The 21,790-nt window shown below is 38.4% G+C and overlaps 1 protein-coding gene across 3 annotated transcripts; it reads left to right on the top strand.

The window, feature by feature from the left end:
• Nucleotides 1-7,651: 7,651 nt before the first annotated feature.
• ZNF770 (zinc finger protein 770) lies at nt 7,652-16,377 on the top strand. Of its 3 annotated transcripts, none has more exons than XM_065636147.1 (2): nt 7,652-7,738; nt 12,805-16,377. In XM_065636147.1, the coding sequence occupies exon 2, from the start codon at nt 12,947-12,949 to the stop codon at nt 15,128-15,130; it is 2,184 nt and encodes a 727-aa protein (XP_065492219.1). In that variant the 5' UTR covers nt 7,652-7,738; nt 12,805-12,946; the 3' UTR covers nt 15,131-16,377. The 3 variants fall into 3 exon arrangements, with proteins under 3 accessions (XP_065492219.1, XP_065492218.1, XP_065492220.1); XM_065636146.1 differs by having other exon boundaries at nt 7,666-7,717; XM_065636148.1 differs by lacking the exon at nt 7,652-7,738 and adding an exon at nt 9,267-9,337.
• Nucleotides 16,378-21,790: the final 5,413 nt, after the last annotated feature.

Below are 21,790 nucleotides of genomic sequence, written 5' to 3'. Positions count from 1 at the left end.
TATTTTTAAGACTAATAACATTTGATTTTTGGCAATTCTTATTTCACCACTACACTTCCCATCACTGAGGTTTAGCTTTCCTAGCTGATCGCTCTTTGATTTAATTAATTCTCCTAATTTCTTGAAGTTCATTCTTCCTTTTGAATCAAGAAACCTGAAGACCAACTTCAATTAATCCTCCAGTTTATCTAAATGTAATTTATATGTGATCACTTAAAAGGTTGTTTTTATGACCGACTGTTCTTTAGTGCACTTACTGCTTGCCAAAATCAAATGTAAATAAATTCTAAAATAACTGATAAAACTAAAATAACTGTAACTGATTCAGTAATCATTCAGCATTGTCTACCACATCCAGGAATAACTGTTTCCAAATATTGTTACTGACACTTGTTTCCCAGGGAGTGGCACAGAAACTGTTCTTTCTGTCAGTAATTTTGACTATTACATTCCCAGCTCATTTACTGCTCCTTAACTCGATGCTTCTGTGGTCCTATAGAACTATAAGCCAGTTTAATTGCTAGCTCCTTTGGTCTTTCAAGCCTCCATCTGCTCCAACTGTGGATTCTTCTCCCATGTACTAGTTCCAAGTGGGCTTTAAATTTTTAACATAACCATTCCACAAAAATAAATGACAAATAAAAAGCTTTGCCCTGAAAAAATTATAAAAGTTAGTTGCTGCCAATGCAGGACAATTCATATCATTTATAGACTTAGATCAAGTTTCTCAGTGAAACTGCATGCTTAATAATTTATAATACAATATAGTGGGATTCAGTGTCTTACTCTAAAAGTGCAATATTAGTAGGTAGGTTGATGTTTATGTTTCCTTGACTATATAGGCGTCAGAAACCAACTACTTCTGAAGACAAGAACCTGCACACTCCATGACTAGAAAGCAGGTTTAAAAATGAAATATTACAAGTCTCTTATATGTTAAGCATGTTAACAATATCCATAGAATCACAGAATGACTGAGGCTGGAAGGCATTTCTGGAGATTATCTAGTTCAAGCCTCCAGCCAGAGCAGGGTCAGCTGGAGCAGATGGCTCAGGGACAGGCTCAGCCAAGTCCTGAACATCTCAAAGTATGGAGACTCCACAACTTCTCTGGGCAACCTCTTCCAGTGTTTCACCATTGTCAAAGCAAAAAAGGCTTTTTTCTCATATTTAGGTGAAATTTCCTGTATTTCAATCTGTGCCTCTTCTCTTTTCAGGGGCCACTACTGAGGCAAATCTGTCTCAAACGTCTTTATTCCCTCCCATTATGTATATATACACATTGATAAGATCACCTCTGTGTCTTCCCTTCCTGAGGCTAAACAGAGGAAGAGCCTCTTCTCATATAACAGATGCTCCTTAATCACCTTAATGGCTCTTCTCTGGACTCATTCCAGTATGTCCATCTCTTCTCTTGCAGAGAAGAGGAGCCCAGCACTGGATGCAGTACTGAGGATGTTTGTTTTGTACAGCTCTGGTTTTATGTTAATTTTACTGGTTCCATGAAAGGAATTAATTTCTATTTTACTTAGAGTCATTTTCAGCTCCACTCCTGCATACATACATATACCTTGGCAAGATTTTTCATAGTTTAATGTTTCAATGTTGTAAGGAATGCTTCTCACTCAGAGGCCACCTGGGCCAGCAAATGGCACCGAATGTGCAAAATCAGAAACAAAAACTTATAGTATGCACAGCATGTGCAATTTTATATTGCATTTGAATTTTTCACTTCTAGATCATCAGAATTTCCTTTTGAATTTAAACAAATGAATCTACAGGAAGGAGGTGAAGAGAATGGGAACTTTCTGTGGAATATGTCAATCTGTAGATTAATTAATACATTGATTCCATTTGAGAGCCTGCATGTACCTGTCTTCCCACTAAGATACCCACTGTGCAATCAGTGGTAATTTAAAAATCAATTGCTCTTCTGTAGTAATTAAATTTGTCCATTTAAACAGATATAATTGATAGAGTCTGCAACTAATTTCAAAGCAGGGATTCTTAAGGGATTCTAGAGATTAAGGACTGTGAGCCAGCAATTTGTGGGTTTTTTACTCAACAAATGTACATCTAAATAAACTATTTTGTATATTGGTTTTAAATACACTATACCACATATGAAATTTGTCTCAAAATATACTGCCAGACAAACCAAAATACATTCCTAGACAAACCCAAAAAGTTAATGGAAGTGATTGTAGTCAGGCACAACTATATGTTAAAAATACTGAAAGATAATTATTCTTGTATTTCACAGAACTAAATGTGTTCCCTATAAAATTACATATTTTTTAAAAATTGCTCTTTTTTCATATGATAGTCTAGCTTTTTATAAGTCTGGTTGAAAAAAAGTTTACTTTTCTTGAAAGTTGCTTTTCGTTTTGAGCATACAGAGAGAATTTATGGAGCTTTTGCCACACAGTGCTTAATCAAATAAAATATGACGCTTGCATGTATAGAATACGTATTTCTGAGACTCATAAAACAACTATTTCCCCTCAAGGAAATTCATTGTTATGCACCAGAGGGCTTTAAGATGGACTATTTAGGGGAAAAAGGCAGAAAATAGGACAAGAGAAAAAGAGAGAAACCTAAAACTAACAAGAAATGCGTATTCACAGTTTTTAAATACTTTACAATTTACTTCAGCCCTTAGGTGGCATTAATTGACACACTAGCAAGTTATATACCGTGTTATGTGCCTATTTAGCCTAGAATTCAATAAAAATAACACCAGGGAAATCACTGTAACACATTGCATATACAGCACATGTTTAAAGTATGGAACACCTTACAAAAGCAGACACAACATTAATGATAACATGTTGCAGTTAACTGGCAGACTGCTTCTGCAACTCATTTAATTGAATTGCCAACTGTTAGTTTGCAGAGGCATCCTTACATTATTTTAAGGCAAAATATTAAAATTAATAAAATAAATTAAAAAAATAAAATAAAATAAAATAAAATAAAATAAAAAATTAAAGAGAATTGAAATTTATTTGAACAAATCTGGTTTTCTATATCAATATACTATAGTGAAGACCCATAAAAAGAGTAATCACTCATTTTTTGTTCACATTAAAACTAAGATGCTAATACCTACTCTAAACATTGTACCTTCTATAAGGAGTGGAGTAATATGCATTTAGAATAGTAGCGTAAAAGAGTTACATAGCTTATGTTGTTGTAGCCAGTGGGAAATAAAGTTTTCTTTCACAAATGAAGGGAGAATTCAGCATTTCAGGATCTCAAAATTCAGTACTAACCAGTGAAACCATAATATTGTCCAATTTTTCTCGAAGGAAAATTTAGGAATTCTTTCATTGTTTATTTTTTCTGCTTTCTTTTATTTGGGAAAAAAATAAATTAAAAAAAAAAAGGAATCTTATAATACAACTATTGCTAGAGCCAGATCTGTTTAACTTTTCAAGTGCCAAGTCAGATTACAATAATGCAGTTTGTTTCAGTATGTTCCTATTTTATTTATCTATTAAATATAACCTAATCTAGAAAAACAAAATAGAGATAAAAGGTATACTGAAACACACACATTCTGCATATTCTCAGGATGTAGAGAATTGTTACAGAAATGTTAAGATTCATATGCATGGAAGATGAGTAGGAATACTTGGCTGTGGAAGTATCAGAAAGAAAAAAACAGCTGGAGAACAGTTACAAGAGTGGCATTTATCCATAGCACCTGGATTAGCAGGTCATCCAGATCCTAGCACATATCTACCTACAGTTTAGCAGCGCACCCAGATGAGGAGGAAAATGGCAGTGAGTAAATCCAAATGGTTTGCCAAAGTGGTACTGGATAGTGAAAATAATCACAGTCAGGTTACAAAAAGGCATATCTAAAACCAAGATGTGGGAAGAAAGTACAATTGAATGACTGAAATCAGTTTAGATTGAAAATAAACCCTTTTTCAACTCCTAGGAGGCCTTGCATTGTTGCTACAATGTTGCAATATTATTTCCTACAAATCCTGCATACTTTATTATTTAGCATCATAAAAGCAAATAATCAATTCCCAGTGTTCACAGGGTTTTCTACAAAAAACATATTGAATAAATTCACCTGTTTTAATTTTGCTACAAGATAGAATTCATCATTTCTGGATTATGCTCTCTGCTAACTCCAAGAACTAAACAAGCAGATCCTCAGCTGGTATACAATGCTACAGCTCCATCAAAATCAAGAGAGCTACAACAATCTACAGCAGCTGTGGATCTGCTACATTAATTTGTTATTAGGCACAAGCAGAACTCAGCTACTTACACTTCTGCTTCAGACCAGAGGTTTCATGAAGAAGAGACTGCTAAGATTGGATATACTTCAAAATGAAAGAGGTGCTTTAAAAAGATACATAATCAGGTGATCTGCAATTATTAAACATTTAATTAGTTTTCTGAGTAGCGTTATGAGATGTATGCCACAAATATTATGCACTTTTTACAGCTGGGAAATTCACATCTAGAAGGCCAAGTGCTCCTGTAGTGTTTCCAGGCTTTCAGCTATACACTGTCCTAGTCCACATCTTAGCAACAAGGCTTGGCTGTCTTTCAATGAGGTTAATAAATGATAGTATGCTATTAAAGTAATGATCAACACTATTTAAGCTGTTTCACTGACCATTTAAGTTTAACTGCAAATAAATTTTGTTCTGTAGTGTTAAAAGTTTGGCTTGTGTGTTGCAAACTAGGTCAGATATTATTTAGAATCACTGGAGATGAGACTGATTTGATTTCTAACACTGCTAAACTAAGAGGTAGAGATTGTTCTATAGGCAGTTGCTTCTAAATGTCAAAAAATGCATCTAAAAGATAGTTCTGTAGAGATACTGGGGCCTGTAAAATTATCTTGTGCTTAGACCCGTAAATGCTGCCAACTTCTGTTTAATTAATGTATGCAAAATCCACGAGTAAACAAGTTTTTATTTTTAATATAGCGACAGGGTATCTATCTGTATTCATCAACAGTGGGGGAGAGGTGGTTGCATGTATCTTTTGTCCAAAGACAGAATTATGATTATCAAATTCTATGTTTTATTCTGGTTTAATCAGCGGGCATCGTAAGCTGCGAATCAGTGAAAGATTACTGATTCCTAGGTTAATTCATTCTTTTCCAAAAGAGACATATAAGTTATTAGTCAGATTCTGTCTTTCTCAATATTTCATTGCAGTTAAGAGTTCTGCCCCATGAGTGAGGAGCATAGGACTGGGCAAGGATGACGTCTTCAGCACAGTCTAACTGACAAATACGTACCTATATCCTTACTGGGGCTGCTAGCAATCTGCAGCTAACTTAAAAGGTCAAAACCAAATAACATATCCCAGACAAGAAACCTGGGTGAAAGCTTATCTCTTCATTACTGTCATCGACACAAGACAAATCATGGGCAGATCTTTTGTCACTACGTTGTGAGCAGGATGGATTTAGATCATGCCTGTGTTGGAAAAGAAAGCTGAAATTTCTCCTCATAAGCTACTTGAGTTCCTCACTGCCACCTGGTTCTCAGCTTTCTTATATCCTTGACTTCCAGCAAGCTTACCCAAACAGTTTTGAAACTGCCATGCTGTTGGGAGTTTCCTTAGCATACCTGATTGCCTCTTGAAATCCCAGTAGAGCTGAGAGAGGAGGCTCAACACACCGAGCAGAAAGACAATAAAAATTACTGCAGCCACCTCTTCTGTTGGACAGTGGAGAAATCCAGTGGAGACACATTAGCTGTTCTGTTCCAGTGCAGCTGTTCTCTAGGACAGTTTCTATGGCATTTCTCCCCATTATACCAAGGGGTCCAGCCTTCCACTGATTTAAATCTTTGATTTGTTGTCTGTTCTGTTCTGCTCTCTTCCATTCCTCCTGCTAGAAGTCAGATCTTAACCTCACTCATCACACAGAAGTGAAGTCTTAGAAAAAAGACAGCTGAAGAAAAAGTATGGCTGAGCTGGTACTCCTGTTTTTCTAAGAAATTAATGCTACACATGCAAATAATTATTTTTGCTTAATTCCAGTCTGCATAAACAAACAAAGAAAATAATCAAACATCTTAGGAAAATGCATCTGTATCAAAAAAATAAACCTTTAATAGAATAGAATGACTTATTTTGTCTTCACTGCTGCAAATTCACTCACAAAGATGGTCTAATAAATTATCTGACTTTTTAAAGATAGGTTTTTATGAGTTTTGGTGGGTTGTTGTCTTTTTTTTTTGAGAGGAAAGCATAAAAGACATCTACTGGCCATCTGTAATTCGTGGGCTAGGGCAGATTTCTTAAAACCAAACAAAACTTCAGCCAGTCTTTATGTGAATATGTTGATGAAGAGCTTAAGATTTGGCTTATAGGGTCCATATTGAGCTGTACATGCAGGTGGGTGAGTCAAAACTCTGGTGACTGAAAATTCTCCGTCCCAATGGGGCTATTAACCTAACCAGCATCATTCATGTCCTTCTGTTTTATGAACAGGCTTTTATGGTGAATCTCTTACAAGTCTCTTACACTTTGCCATCTGTGTGTTCTTTTATGAGGTAGAATCATAGAGTGGTTTGGGCTGGCAGAGGCCTTTGCAGATCATCTAGTCCAAGCCCCTGCTGTGGGCAAGGAAATCTTTCATTAGATCAGGTTGCTCAAAGCCCTGTCCAATCTGACTGTGAACACTTCCAGTGATGGGGCATCCACAGCTTCTCTGGGCGATTTGTTCCAGCGCTTTGCCACCCTCATTGTAAAATATTTCTTCCTTATGTCCAATCTAAGTCCACTTCTTTTGATTTAAAACTGTTGCCCCTTGTTCTGTCACTATGGGTCTTGGTAAAGTGTCTTTCTCCCTTTGTCTTATTAGGCCACTTTTAAGTACTAAGGCTGCAATAAGGTGTCCCTGGAGCCTTCTCTTCTCCAGGCCGAACAACCGCACCTCTCTCAGCCTGTCCTCATAGGAGAGGTGTTCCAGCCCTCTGACCACTTCATGGCCGCTCTGGACCTGCTCTAACAGGTCCACGCCTTTCTTGTGCTGGGGACCGCAGTACTGGACACAGGACTCAACTGTAAACAGTTTCTGTCTTTTTGGGATGTTTTCAGCCCTTTGACTGCTGTTCCTCTGAGGTAACCTCAGCCAAGCTGTGCTCACTGAGGGGGCTCTGGCTACTGCGGGGACCCCCATCCGTCCCTCAGCCCGTGAGCCCCCGCACCTGTTTGATCCCTCTCTCCTGCAGACGAGGCAAAACTCTGTGAAACTGTTACTTTTGTGTGCACCTTACCGAAGGTCTTTTTAGACTTCCCAGGGAAACGTCTATTTCCCTCCGTCCTTCCAGGCAACACTTCCCAGTCTTTTGGGCACCTGGGTTTGGCTTTTGGGTGCATTTATCACACAGCCGGGTGATTCCGCCAGCGTGCTTCACTTGCAAACCCTGCAACCGACGGGAATCGGATATTTGCTTTTAGGACGCTGAAGAAGAAAATGCGTCTTATTTGTAGAGAATAACGTGCGACCAGCGACTAATAACACAGCAGAGTCAGGGGACGTTTTCTGCCGGACAGAAATAAACGCGGCTGGTTCAGTGCCGGCCGCGGCCCTCAGAGCGGCGGGAGGCGGGGCCAGATTGCGGGGGGAACGGAAAGCTCCGGGCCCGGGTTTCCCGGCGTCCTGGTGCCATCCGGGGGGAAGAGTTTAGGCGGCAGCAACCTCGGGAGGGATGAGGAAGGTGGAGGTGCGGTCGCTGCTTTTCCAGGTCTCTCCCTTCTTCGCCCCCGGTCCCCGCTTGCCGCTCTTCTCCGCGGCCGGCACCGCTGCGGGCTCCACCGGGGTCCCGGGCCGGTTACGGGCCCGGCGCGGCGCTGCGGCCGCCAGAGCAGCGCGTCGGGGCAGAGCCCGCGGCTGTCGCGGGGAGCGGTGCCGGTGCTGCTGCGGGGCTGTGCCCTGCCCGCCCCGCCGGCCGGCGGGTGGACGCTGCGCGCCGGGGGAGCCGCGGCGGCGGCGGGTACGGGCCGGGGCGGCGCGGCCGCAGCGGGGAGCCCGCAGCGGGGAGCCCGCAGCGGGGAGCCCGCAGCGGGGAGCCCGCAGCGGGGAGCCCGCAGCGGGGAGCCCGCAGCGGGGAGCCCGCAGCGGGGAGCCCGCGTCCCGCTGTGGGAGCGGCGCCCGCGGCTGCGTGCCCGTCCGCGCTCTGCCTGCTCCAGGAGCCGCTTGAGTCATTAGGTTTTTAACGGGATTTAAGTGTGTCCTGCTCGGGGGAGGGTGTGTCAGTCCTGGGGGTCTCGGGCCCCATCAGCAGAACTTCGGGTCTTAAACCAGCCCCGCTTCGCCATTATGTAGCTTTTGGTTTTGCTTCAAACAATCTGCTGAAAAATACGTGCAAAATAAGGGACAATTAGATGTGTTACCCTTGAGGAGCCGTAACGCTTGATGTTAATTTCTGTGTAACTGCAGGTGGAGGTTACATTTCTGGTGCCGTTTGTCCCCCGCCCCGTCGCGGCTACTCCAGCTCTTCGCTGGGGAGAGCTGGCGGGGGAATCCAGCGTGCACAGCGATCCGAGCCCCGTCTCTGCCGCTGGCTGCGCGCTTCCTAAATCAGCAGCTACATTTTCACTATTTTCACTTTTTCTGTTTTTTCACTGTTTTCACTTTTTGCAGTTAATGTTACGAGAGGCACGCTGTATTCTTTCACACATTTATTATAATAACTTTTTAAGCATTAGCTTATCTCACGGGTCTGAGCATATACTAACAACAATGCGAAAGAAGCCTTCTGTGGCAAATTTGGAGATTGATGGGATTTTCAATTCTTAAGTGGTTTGTTTTGAAGTGTATTAATGAGTCATAGGAAAACAAGCAAGAATATTCATCTTGTATAGGGTCGGTTGTATGGGTGTGGGAACTTGAGAGATGTTTGTCCAACCTTTTCTGGAGACCTCCAGTGTTGAAGGCAGAGCAGTCTCCTCACACAACTTATTTGTATGCTGATTAAGAAAAACTTTGCAAGTATAAGGACTTATTATGTACTTGAATCCTCTCTGCTATAATTTGAATCCATTTCTAGTCACAACTATAAATGACTTGGGAAACAGCTTGTTTCTGTTTTCTTTAAAGCTGGTCTTACGTTTGGTTTTGGTTTGGTGTGTTGTTTTTTTTTTTTTTTAAAAATCAGGTCTCTGCTATTTTATATTAAGCATTTCCAGTTACTTTAATCTTTTCGTGTATATTATGCATTTAAGCACAAATCATTCTTGATCCTTTTCTCTGGACTCATTCCAATTAGTTCATATACTTGACTCAATTTGAAGGGCAGTATTCAAGACTGGATAAGAGTATTGCAGCTGAATTCTAAACAGTGGTGAGTAGTATGGAAGATTTATGTGCTATCAAAGCTTTACTTCTGTTTATGCATCCTGATATGGATCGCATGCTTGCTGTTGGCATATTCAGCTTCTGATCCAACTTAGACTCCAGGTCTTTTCTGCATAACTATAACCTAGTAAGTTGTTCCCCTTCCAGTTGATTATTCCTACCTAAGTAGAAAAATCTTGCATTTCTTCTTATTAAAGTTCCTTTCCCATTTTGTGTTTTCATTTTATGTTTGTCTTTTTTGTTTGCGTGTTTGGTTTTTTTTAAACCCCTCTGATTAGTAAAGACTGGATTAGAATTCAGAACTCTCTTCTGTCACTTGTAGCTTGCTTTCATCTGTAATATTAATAAACATAATATTTACTTAGTCATTAAATAATACTAGACCTAGGAGGGTCCTCTGTGACCTTCAATGGCCTGTGTTACTTCTTGACTCTATTTTTCTGCATGACCTTGCAGCAAAGATGAAAAGTAGTGTCAGTTTTGTATTAAATTGGACATATGTCACAACCTAAATCCTTATTACATAGGGAAGTGTGTTTTCTGACTCAAATTAGGACAAGCCTGTATACTTCCAAGGCTGGCAGGAGACAATATTCCAAGCTTGTCTTTTGTTCTTTGATCTTTAGCAGCAGCATGTTTATTCCTTAGATGTACAAGGCACAGAGCACCCTGAAATAGATGTGGAGAAGCCTGACCTTAGTAAATAGGATTTGAAAATATATTTGAGCCACACAGTAATGCCCATCTTGGCTCCTTTCTCGTTCCCCTGTATTCCCTAAGTTTACCTCATCTGAGCCTTTAGTCTTTCACAGGGCAAGAAGACCACAGCAAGAAGCTCTACTGTGCTTTTGGCACCTTGTACTACAGAGCATTTTACTCATTCACCAGGCAAAATCTTTAAAAAATTTATAAGCTAAAAACAAAATCCCTTGTGTAATATGCCACAGCTGTCTCTTACTTTGGATTTTTTTTTTCTTTGCATGTCACTATACTGTTTGAGCACTTTCCTGATGTGTAAATGAGATCTGTATGACAGTATGTTAACTAAAATTCATCAGTCTTCACAGTTCTTTCTCAGGAGGTTTTCATTCCCTGCTAATGGAGGCTGCCTTGAGCTGTACAGAAACTTCCAGCATAGCAGAAAAGCTTTACTCCTTTTCTCAGCCCACCTGTCTCTGGCTTCGTGGTAGCACAAACTAGAGAGCATTTGGTGTCACACACTTAATCTCTCTAAACTCCCTGCCTTCACATGATGTGACAACAATTGGAAGGAAAAGGGGGTCTCCTAAGAGCGTTGTGTTTTCTTGCATCTTCAAAAGAGACTGAAACTGTGTAGCTGTTAAAATTCTACAGGACAAGAGAACAGGAAAGGAAAAATTGACTTTTTCAACTGCTTCATGGCATTGATAAGACCTATCCCGAATTATTTCAGTGAGATCAGATAACTAACTCATCAGTGTAGCGACAACCGCATCTAAGGTATACATCCAAATGTTACTTAGTAAGTCCTACAATTGTATAGGAACTTATCTATTAGAGGTGGAACAAGCCTACCAGATGACCAGGCTTCTTTCCATTAAGCTTAAGAAAAGTCTTGATTCACCAGATACTTTCAGTCTTCTGTGCATATGCCTTGAATCTCTTTGTAATGTGCTTTAAATTGCAGTAGGCTTTTATTCTTTGCAATGACTTTGAATGGACTTTTCAGATGTTTCTGAATTTTTCAAAAATTAGGGACATTAATTCTTTGTGAAGAGACAGGGCTTTTTAGAGACACTGAATAAGTTAATTTTTATTTTGCTGGTATGTAGAAAGAATATACAACTTGTGAGTTGTAGTATCAAAATACCACAAATTATAGTTAGTAGAAATGTATTGTGTATCTCAGAGTTATTACAAGTCCTAACCATTATGCTGTTGCTTTAAAGTTTGCTCCCTCCATCCTTTTTTAATAAGAGAATGTAGGTAATACTGTAGACTTATTTTTATTCTGTTATTCTTACTACTCTTGTGGATGAATAATTAAGCTATTTTAGATGCTACATTTTAGGAAGGTTCTGACTAATTTAAATTAGTCCAGAGACAAACAAAATGACCAGTCAGTTGGTTTTGTGTTTGATGTGTGTGTTTGTTTTAAAGCGGGCCTAAAAGCAATACTTAAAAAACCCCAGAATTTTCCTAGTTAAAAAAAAAAAAATGAGGGGAAAGAGTCTTCAAGTACGTACAGTTGTGACAGAGAACACTTTTTAGTTATTTTCTAGGTTCATGGAGAAAAGACAGTCAAAATAACTTTGTAGTAAAGAAAGGCTCAGCTGAGCGCAAGGAGAAGCTTTATGAGAGGGCGAAGTGTTGGAGTGGGAGCCCTGCTGAGGTTAAGGAACCTCCTTCAGCAGTTGTTGTTAAGACCACTTTGGAGGCTGTCTAGATGTGAGTTGGCTTCACAGTGAAAGGCTTGGACTAAATGGTTGCTTGAGGTCCTTTCTTGCTGTTCCAGTGAATATTTTAACTTTTCATGCACCTGGGTACTTGCTAAGTTATTGTTTCTTGTTAGCAAGTCATTATGCCTTGGCCGAGACACAGTAGCTTGCCCAAGTGTGTTTTGTCTGTTGAAAATTCAAGGAAAATTAAACCAATGTAATGACTTTGTTTTAGACTAAAATATTCATTAACATTACTTAAGATAACGACCTCTATATTTATGATGACTTCAGAGTATACACATGGATAGGTATCACAACTCTGATATTCTAACTCTATGGTGAGACAGTGGACTTAGCCTGTGTTCATCCTTGTTTGAGGGGTTGTCCTTATTCTGGTCGTAGTTTAACGTGTTGCTCTTGCTGCCTGGTTCTGGTGTTTGCTATTTTGAGATAAATCAAAAATGATTACATTACTGTTTCTTCTGGATACAGTAGATAAGATGCAGAAATGTGAATAGTAACTTTATACTTAGTTTCAATGTATTGTTAATTTTTACTACTCCACTAACACTGTGTTCCTTTAATTTTTATTTCTGAAGCCCAAGAATCCCTAGTTCTTCTTTCTTTCTCTCATCTTCACACATATTATATCTGAGAGTTAGAATTACTGCTGTAGGGGAGAAATGTATTACACTAAGTTTTTGTGGAATTTTTTTTTAAGAATATGCTTTATTTGTATATAGGCTAAATATAATGTAGCTGAACTGTATATTATTTGGCAGTAACATGCAGGACTAAGCAATATCTGCATTACAACACAGATGACTTAAACTTGTTTGTTTTTTCTGGAAAGTAGTCTGGTTTTTTCCATATCATGTAACATAACGAGTGATTGTTATGAGGAAAACATTTTAAGGTAAGTTAAATTGGAAGTATTCTAATCTAGATGCTTTTGGTCTTGTGTTGAAAACAAGATAAACTTGGGCAATTATGTATTAACATCAGCTAAATAACGCTCTCTTTCTTATTTTAGGGACCTGTGGGATTTAGGAATATCTCTTCTAAGAAAATTTGCTGCTTCTACAGCCTTCCACCTTAGTATGCAATTGATGATTTCACTTGAAATACCTATTTGAAGAAACTAACAGGAGGCGAGGTGTAATTGCTTTTTAAAAATGTTAAAAGTTCAGCAGTGTGTAACAGCTGACAGGATACCCAAGAAAAAGCCATATATTTGTGACATTTGCTATAAACAGTTTGAAACTCCATCAAAACTAGCTAGGCATTATCTGATACATACTGGTCAAAAGCCATTTGAATGTTATGTATGCCATAAAACATTTAGGCAGCTAGTCCACCTGGAGAGGCATCAGTTAACCCATAATCTGCCTTTTAAGTGTATTGTTTGTCACAGAAACTTCAAAAACTTAGTAACTTTCCTAAAGCATCAGCAGCTTCATAATGAAAATAATCAGAATGATACCAAGGAGGCAGAAAACTCTATGAATTTTCAGCAAGACAGGGTCACTTATGGCATATTTCGGTGTCCTATGTGCTGGAAGTCTTTTACAACTGAAGAGATGTGGATGCTGCATCGGTGCCTGAAGGCAGATCATCTACGTGGTGCCAGAAGGATAAAGAAAACTCATGCTTGTGAATCGTGTAACAAGACATTTCCATCAAGATCTAAGCTAGAAAGACACTTCCTGATTCACACCGGTCAGAAGCCTTTTAAGTGTTCTTCATGCGGTAAATCTTTCAGACAGTCAACACACTTGAAAATCCATCAGCTCACACACACAGAAGAAAGGCCTTTTCAGTGCTGCTTTTGTCAGAAAGGGTTTAAAATACAGAGCAAACTCATGAAGCACAAACAGCTCCATGCCAGAAATAAGACTTTCCCCAATATTTTATACAAAGCAAAGACTCTTAAATATCCCAGACCACAGAACCTGTTGGAAGGAAAGAGGGATAATTTTGAGAATGCTGACACTTACGAGTCACAGGAGAATGACCCACATGATGTTCACTCAATTTATATTGTACCCTTTCAGTGCCCAGCATGTGAGCAGTGTTTTGAAACAGAGCAGGTCCTAAATTTGCACAAATGTTGTTATCTGAGAGATGGCAAAAGTTCAAGTAATGGTACAACAGCATGCAGGCGCACAGTCAGCATGAAAAATAAGATCCTGATGAGGCTGAAGCGTACCGGAAGAAAGGCAACAGATTTTTCTCTGACTGACAGGAAAAAAATAAAATCAGGTCACTTTAAAAGCCCTGACCTGCTTGCAGCTAGAGATCAGCGTTCTGATCAGCATGCTTCCACTAAACCTTTCAAGGATTGCCATGGCAAGCTTGACATGCACAAGGCACTCGGTAATCGGATGAAAAGGACGTTCGCTGTGCCATTACCTTGGCAAGAGCACCCACAACCTCTTGACTTTGGAATTAATTTAAAAGGTATGCTCACTGGTGAAAGCATGTTAAACGTCGGTGATTCACTGCATACTAAAGATGACGCTTTTTATGGTTCACCAGATGATGGTTCCTTTGATAATGCAGAAGTACTTCACTGTGCTTTTTCAGCTTCTGCTAAAAATATACATAACAGACACAAAGTGTGTAAATGTGACAGATGTGAAAAAATCTTTCCCTCTTCATCCAAACTTCAAAGACATTATCTTATACACACGGGACAAAAGCCCTTTGGCTGTAATGTTTGTGGGAAGACATTTAGACAGTCAGCTCACTTAAAAAGACATCAGCTCACCCATACTGAAAAGAGACTGTATAAAAGCCCCGTTTGCCAGGTAGAATTTGAAAACCTGAACAAACTTTTCAATCATCTGGGAGATCACATTGAATTTAAGTCTTCTCAGCCTGTGGGTTATTCTCAAACACCTTCACAGGCATCTGGCTTTCAGGAATTTGAGCTCATACAGTCAAACCAAGCAGCTGAAATCAAAGTTGAAATTGAGTCAGGGGACTTCGTTCCTGACACCAGCAGTAGAAACACGCAGCCGTATTTGTGTAGTAAATTGTTGGAAACAGAGCAAAACTGCTACAGCTACTGGCATGATTTTTCTGAACATAGTGAAAAAAGTGAAGTTGTTAGCAAATTGTATCAATGCAGTATCTGCTTTAAAACTTTCAAATCACCTTCTAAACTTGAAAGACATTACTTAATGCATGCTGGACAGAAGCCATTTGAATGTTTAGTTTGTGGTAAAAAATTCAGACAGGCCCCACATTTGAAAAGACATCACCTTATTCACTTTAAAGAGAGCTTGAAGCTGAGTTCCACTGAGGAACAACCAGAGAATTTATTGCTTTTATCAAAACTAGATAATGACCTATGAAATTATAGGTTCAAATTTTTGCATTATTATTAAAAGGTTTATGTTAGACTGAACAATTGACTGAAGGGGATTATATTTTTATCTTAATGGCATAACCTGGTGAAAAGTTAATTACTGTCTTCAGAACTATCTACTTGATATAATTTGTAACAAATGTGAGATATTTAAAACAAAAAAATGCAACAAGCCACTTGCCATTTTTTTTCCTAAATTAATTTATAAATACACATTCTTACTGTATTAAAAGTGTTGCAGCAATCCGCAGCGCTCCAGGAATCGGATATTTTAAGTTACACCTTTTTCCATGTAGTATTTTATTACATTAGGCTGTCTAATGATAACTATCAGAAAAGTAGAGATAAAAAGGTAATTTCCAGCATATAGAGAAAATGGTCCTTTTACTTTCTTCTGGTTCCATATATGTTGCACACAAAGGGCACTTGCTTTATTTCATACTTTTCTAAAAAAAATAGGTGTTATTTTTAGATAAAAGATCCAAAAAGAAGTAAGTAGAGAATGGGGGAAAAGTTTGAGGAAAAAATGTTGATGTGGCACTATAGAACAGATAATAGAAAAAATGTAACTGCTTTGAAATGTTCTTGGAGGTCTATGGATAAGGAATTAGGTCTTTTTCCTTTTTATGATAAAATATTAATGTAAGTAGACAATGCTAAAATAGGGTTTATAATCAGTCCATTTCACCACTTTATTATCTCCACTTCTTTGTATATCCCTTGCCTTTTCTAGGTTTTTTTGACCAATTCATAGAATACTGAACTATTATTCTACAAGAAAGGAGAACAAGAAATCATCATTACTGTTACAAACGTGCTTGCTATCTGTTCCAGGTCTCCTTTTTTTCTAGTGTACATATTGCTCCAGTAAAAGAAATGTTCTCTAAGATGTGGTAATAACTCAGACGAGCAGTTTTAGAAAGTCATGTTCCTGCTTCATTAAATATAAGAGACTGAGAATAGCTTTTAGCTCAAATTAAGTAATTCTGATTTTGTATTAATAGAATCTGTAGTTATACTTTCTGGTAAGTAGAGAGCTTTGAGCCTTGTGCCTGTGGGGCTGGCAAAAAGTGTAAGTGCAGTGAGGTTTATTCATTATGAACAGGAATTAAGTTTCGGGGGTTTTTTTCCTCTGAAAAAACTACCTTTTAGGATATTTTCCTTTGTTGCGCAACAACATCTGAATATGTGAAACCTTAACTTTTTAATCATATTTCTGAATTAACATATGTGTAAGATATCTTGTGTTCTTTTCACTATTTAAATAGAACTGTATTTATTTAAGTAAAATGGTTTTGATTTTTTTTTTTTTTGAAGTGGTTTATATAGGTTTTGCTGTGGCATGAGCTTTGCAGTATTTGGTGTAAATGAAGTGAAGGGAGTTTTTATTTTCACACATTATTCTTTCTCATTTTCAGAGAGAATAAAACTAGGAAAGATATTCAGAAACAGTCCATAGTTACTATGACTTTTGTATGACAGAGTAATTCAATATGTTAATAATGACTATAGTTATATATTGAGATTTTTTTTCTCCCTATGTGAATTGTTTCATATTGAAAGACAGAATATTTTATAAAATGTGTGGGAAGTGTATTGTAGAGCCCTTTTGAAATACTTGTAATAAACTATTTTATTGATATGGTACTTCTGTTGTATACTTCATGTGCAAACTAGTTTTGAAACTACATAACATTCAGTGTGCAGAAAAGTTTAATTCTACATATCAAAATAACTAACTTTGCATGTTAGAACAATAGGTTTTGTTTTGGATGTTTTTTGTTGTAGAAATAAAATAGAAATATGTTTAAAGATAAGATCTTTCTTAATGAGTCAGTCATTTTTAAAAAATGTTATGTTTGAGAGTAATGTTTAGAGAACACAAAACTTGGTATGCTTTGAAAATATCAATTTGAGTAAAATGAGAGGAAGGTAATACAGAAAGCTACTTTTCAAAGATGGACAGACGTATGTGGGAGATGTTCCTGTCTGATTAATTTGGAAACTAATGTAATCTTTGGGCTCCACAGGACTTCAGAAGGGCAGTAAGGGCCACTTTGTTTATCTGGCTCTCTGCCCCCTTTATGAAAAGTTTTGTGCCAGTATAAATTCATGATTTTAGGGGGATTATAGCGTAAACTCATTGGGAAAGGGGTAAAGCAGCATCTAAGAATCAGGGGGGGAAAAAAGCGCGAGGTTGCAATCTTGTCTCTTTTGAAGCTCACAGTAAAATTCTCCAAGTACCTTTGAGAATTTGAGCCAGAATGGTTTTCCAAGTGTTAACAATAACAGGTTGTGTTGTTCATTAGTATTTTAGTCATTTTCCGTAACGCTTCAAGGCAAGTTCAAGCCATGGATCTTTAAAGTATCTTTGGTGGCAGAGACATTGCCTAATGGCTAATAGTAATAGTCTCATAGTACTGAAGTAGCAAAAATTTTTATACTATACGCAGAACCAAAGCATATTGTGAACAAGAAAACAGTGGGTCCTCCTGTTTTAATATTGAGCTCCGCCGACGGGAAATTATCGAACTGTGGATTCAGCTTTGAGGTAGTTCGGTGTGGAATAAAGGAAGGGTCAAATATTTTAAAACAAGAATTATAAGGTAAAAGGGATTTTTTTTTTTTTTTTAGAGAAATATGCAATACAAAATTCACGGGAACTGTAGTACTAACTGATTACATTGTCCATTTTCTATCTAGGAAATGGAGCTATGGATAACTTCAAAATGTTTATTGCTGTGCTATCCTTGCAATGTTCGCAGAAAGCCAAAACTTGCAAAATATATATATTAATATATGTATTCCTATATATATCTAGGGAAAAAATCAAAAGGGAAAGAAGTCATGATAAACCACAGAAAAACTGTTTTATCACTTTTATATTATTAGCTGCTTCCAGGTCCTGCACTTGGGTCACAACAACCCCAGGCAGCACTACAGGCTCAGGGAAGAGTGGCTGGAAAGGTGCCTGGCAGAGAGGGATCTGGGGATGTTGGTCGACAGCCGGCTGAATATGAGCCAGCAGTGTGCCCAAGTGGCCAAAAAGGCCAACAGCATCCTGGCTTGTATCAAGACAGACTTTTTAGAAAGGCATGTTACAACAGGACAAGGGGCAATAGTTTAAAAGAGGGGAGATTCAGGCTAGACACGAGGAAGACATTTTTTACAATGAGGAAGGTAAAATACTGGCACAGGTTGCCCAGAGAGGTGGGAGAAAAGGAGGCTGAGGGGAGACCTTCTCGCTGCCTACGACTACCTGAAAGGAGGTTGTAGCATGGAAGGTGTTGGTCTCTTCTCCCAAGCAGCAAGTGATAGGATGAGAGGAAATGGCCTCAAGTTGTGCCAGGGGAGGTTCAGATTGGATATTAAGAAAACTTTATTCACAGAAAGGGTTATCAGGCATTGGTACAGGCTGCCCAGGGCAGTGGTGGAGTCACCATCCCTGGAGGTGTTTAAAAGATGTATAGATGAGGTTCTTGGGAACATGGTTTAGTGCCAGAGTTAGGTTATGGTTGGACTTGATGATCCTTGATGTTCTCTTCCAACCAAAATGATTCTATGACTCTTAATGAGTGTTTGGTTTCTTGCCTCTCTGATATGCTCTCACTATTACGCCCAGAGCCAACAAGAAAAGTTAGTGAGGTAAATTGGAGACAGACACAAAAGCTTAATTGAAGGTAGTGAGACCTTAGGGTTCAAATTGAGATGCTGGATCTAATGTTCAGTTTTCCTGGCTGCCTTCTAGTATAACTGTAAAACTCTGTAAGTCATATTCTTGCAACAGTAGCTCACTCGAGTAACACTTAGGTAAGTACAGCTGGATGACTCTTAAATCAATAAAGACTATGGATTTGGCCCTTCTAATGGCCCCTTGTAATAATGTTGAAAATGCCTAGATCTCCTAAGTAACTAAAGGGGTCACGGTTCATATTCCTAGCACAAGGTTTTGTGGATTTTTGAAGTGCAAGTTTTAACTTAATAGCCTACTTTTATGGTCTGATGACTATGGATGAGATGTGTCTGAGAGGCAGTTATCATAAGGAAAATTGAAATTACAGAAGTGACTTTTCTATGCTCTCATATACCTTATTTTCTCCAGGTTGGGCAAATTAATTGTACTTCTTCAAATAATGACAAGTTCTGTCACGCAGCTTTTAAACAGCATCTTTTTAGCGTCTGTTAAAAAGTGAATCTTCAAAGTCCATGCAAGTGAAGGAGAAATCACCAAGAAAGTCACTCACAAGTAGAACTGATCATTTTCTTGTTCAGAAACCGCCCTTCTAACATGGAAGTGTCATGTCTGCCCCGACTTATCACAAGTCTTTGCTGTTTTACTTGTGTGCTCTGCCATTCCAGTTCCCATCAGCTCCTCAGACATGCTGATGTGTGACTGGATTCTGCTATACACCTGACATAGTTGGGACATATGGCTGAAATTTCTCCTCTTCACTGGAATCTTTCTAGTGTCCCTGATCCCAATTTGTATGGATTTATGAAAGCCCATATGTGACTTACAGAGAGCCATGGAGCCGGTTGTTGCACGTGTGCAGCCATGACCTGCAAAACGGTGCCTGAGGATGCGAGTGCAGGAGCACGTGAGGTGGTGACCAGCTATGATGTAGGCTGTGGCCTGTCATTCTCCACTGAAAGTGGTCTGGGTATGTAGGGTAGTAAAAGCATATGGAAATGGTGGATATCCAGCTTTGCCTATGGCTATTTCACTGGAGTGTGCCTTGCAGACGTAGTGAAGGAAGGGAATACAGAGAATTATGTGGCCACTGCTATATAAAAAAGTAAAATTCTATTCCTAACATAAAGAAACCAACTACACGTGCTGTCTCCGATTTGTACTGCTAATGCCTTGCCCCGAATTTCTATTGACATCAAGCAAAACACTATCTTCCTGGTGTGCAAATTTGCATTATTTTATTTGTGCATTTTTTTAAAGAGTATAAATTTTAATGGTTAGTATGTGTTTGCAAAAGTAGCTTGCTGAGGGACAGAAAGTCAAATGATTTCCTGGATTTCTACTTTGTTTTGGTTCTAAGAGGATCCTGAAAATAGAGCTGAGTAGAAAAATTCCTGTTGGTGACAACGCAGTCCTACTAAACTGAGTAGAAATCTGCTAAGACATCTAGACACCTCAAGTGTCTCAATCAATTTGAGGATAATTTTAAAGATTTTTTCATTTCCTTGAGAGCAACCTTGTTTCTCATAGTGCACTTTATCTTGTATTTTATACTCTGGGCCTTAATAGCAGGTACTTGGGTAGTGAGAATAGCTTCCTAAGAATTCCCTCAGGCATCCAATAGCGTGTCTGATGCTAGTGCAATTAGCACAGGAAAAATGTCCATTTGCCAATAAGCTAAAATGATTTGTTGTGTAATATTTTAGTTAATATCACAGTAGAAAGGGTTTTTTTCAGTAAAAGAAATTATTAAAAGTTAATAAATCATTTTTTTGGTACTACACCAGTGTGATTTTTGCTGTTTTCAGTAGGTATTTTGTTTTATTGCCATTTTATCCTCTCTTAAAATCCTGACATGCTAATGGAAATGTCTACCAAAAGCCTAGAGAATATGGAGAAAGGCAGGATGAAAGCTTTAGGAGACTGGAGCTAGCTCTCAGCATCTTAGAATTGTTTGCTCCTGATTAAGTTTTATGCTGCATAGTAGGTATGCTTCAGTTTTGTCTGCAATCTGTTTTTTTTTCTATATTGTGAGAAAGGCTATGTGATCAAGAATTTGCTTTTACAATGGTTCTGTAAATAAAAAAAATTTCTCATGCTAGCGCTACCACAAAGGAAATTATTTGCCTTAGAATCTCATTTCAGTGACAAAGGCCTCATATTCCTCCATCAAACAGATTTATCTCACATTATTTTTTTTTTGCCCCATAGAAATTTTATCACATAACAGTCCCTTATGGTATTTCTAGAAAAAATTTCTAGAGCTTTACTGGACATTGGTCTCTTATGGTGATACCACAGTTCTGCTCCAGGCTAAAAGCCTCTGAAGCGAATTAGAACAGCCCAGAGCCTGCTCGAACTCGAACTGTTACCCAAATGTGTGTCCAGCAATAGAAAGCTAGGAATGACATAAACTCCCGTATTTCCCCACCTCCTTCACTAGAGGCACTGCTTGCTATTCTGGCATATGAAAGCAGCTGCATTGCTGAATAAACCATATTTTTCTCTAGTCACGAGCTCAGAATTTCCATTCAAGTTACTGTAAGATTTGCACAAAAATCAAGGGCAGTACATTGGCCAGAACGTGTGCTAAATAAATATTTATACACAAATCAGAATGCTACTGACGGCTTCTTTACACTTTAAAATTCTAAATATTTTAAGAAGCATCTGTTACTAAACTGAGGCATCATTTTTGAAAGTACCCATATTTACTGAGTGGAAGTGCACACATTTACTGAATACCCATATTTAATGAGATGAACACACTGACAAATTCTTAGACTAAAAGAATGCACATAAATAAAACCGTAAAAGCAATGTGTTGTGATTGAATTAAAACTACAATGAACAGGCTGAACGTTTAGTTTATGTAAGTAATAACGGCTGTGAAGGATAAACTATAACCAAAGGAATAACCCCTTTTATTGTGCTTAAGCTTTTTACATGTTGAAA

Source organism: Caloenas nicobarica, chromosome 5 (assembly GCF_036013445.1).
Source record: "Caloenas nicobarica isolate bCalNic1 chromosome 5, bCalNic1.hap1, whole genome shotgun sequence".
In the NCBI taxonomy this organism is placed as follows: Eukaryota; Metazoa; Chordata; class Aves; order Columbiformes; family Columbidae; genus Caloenas; species Caloenas nicobarica.
The sequence above is the reverse complement of the archived record's forward strand: the minus strand, read 5'-3'. Positions and strand labels throughout refer to the sequence as shown.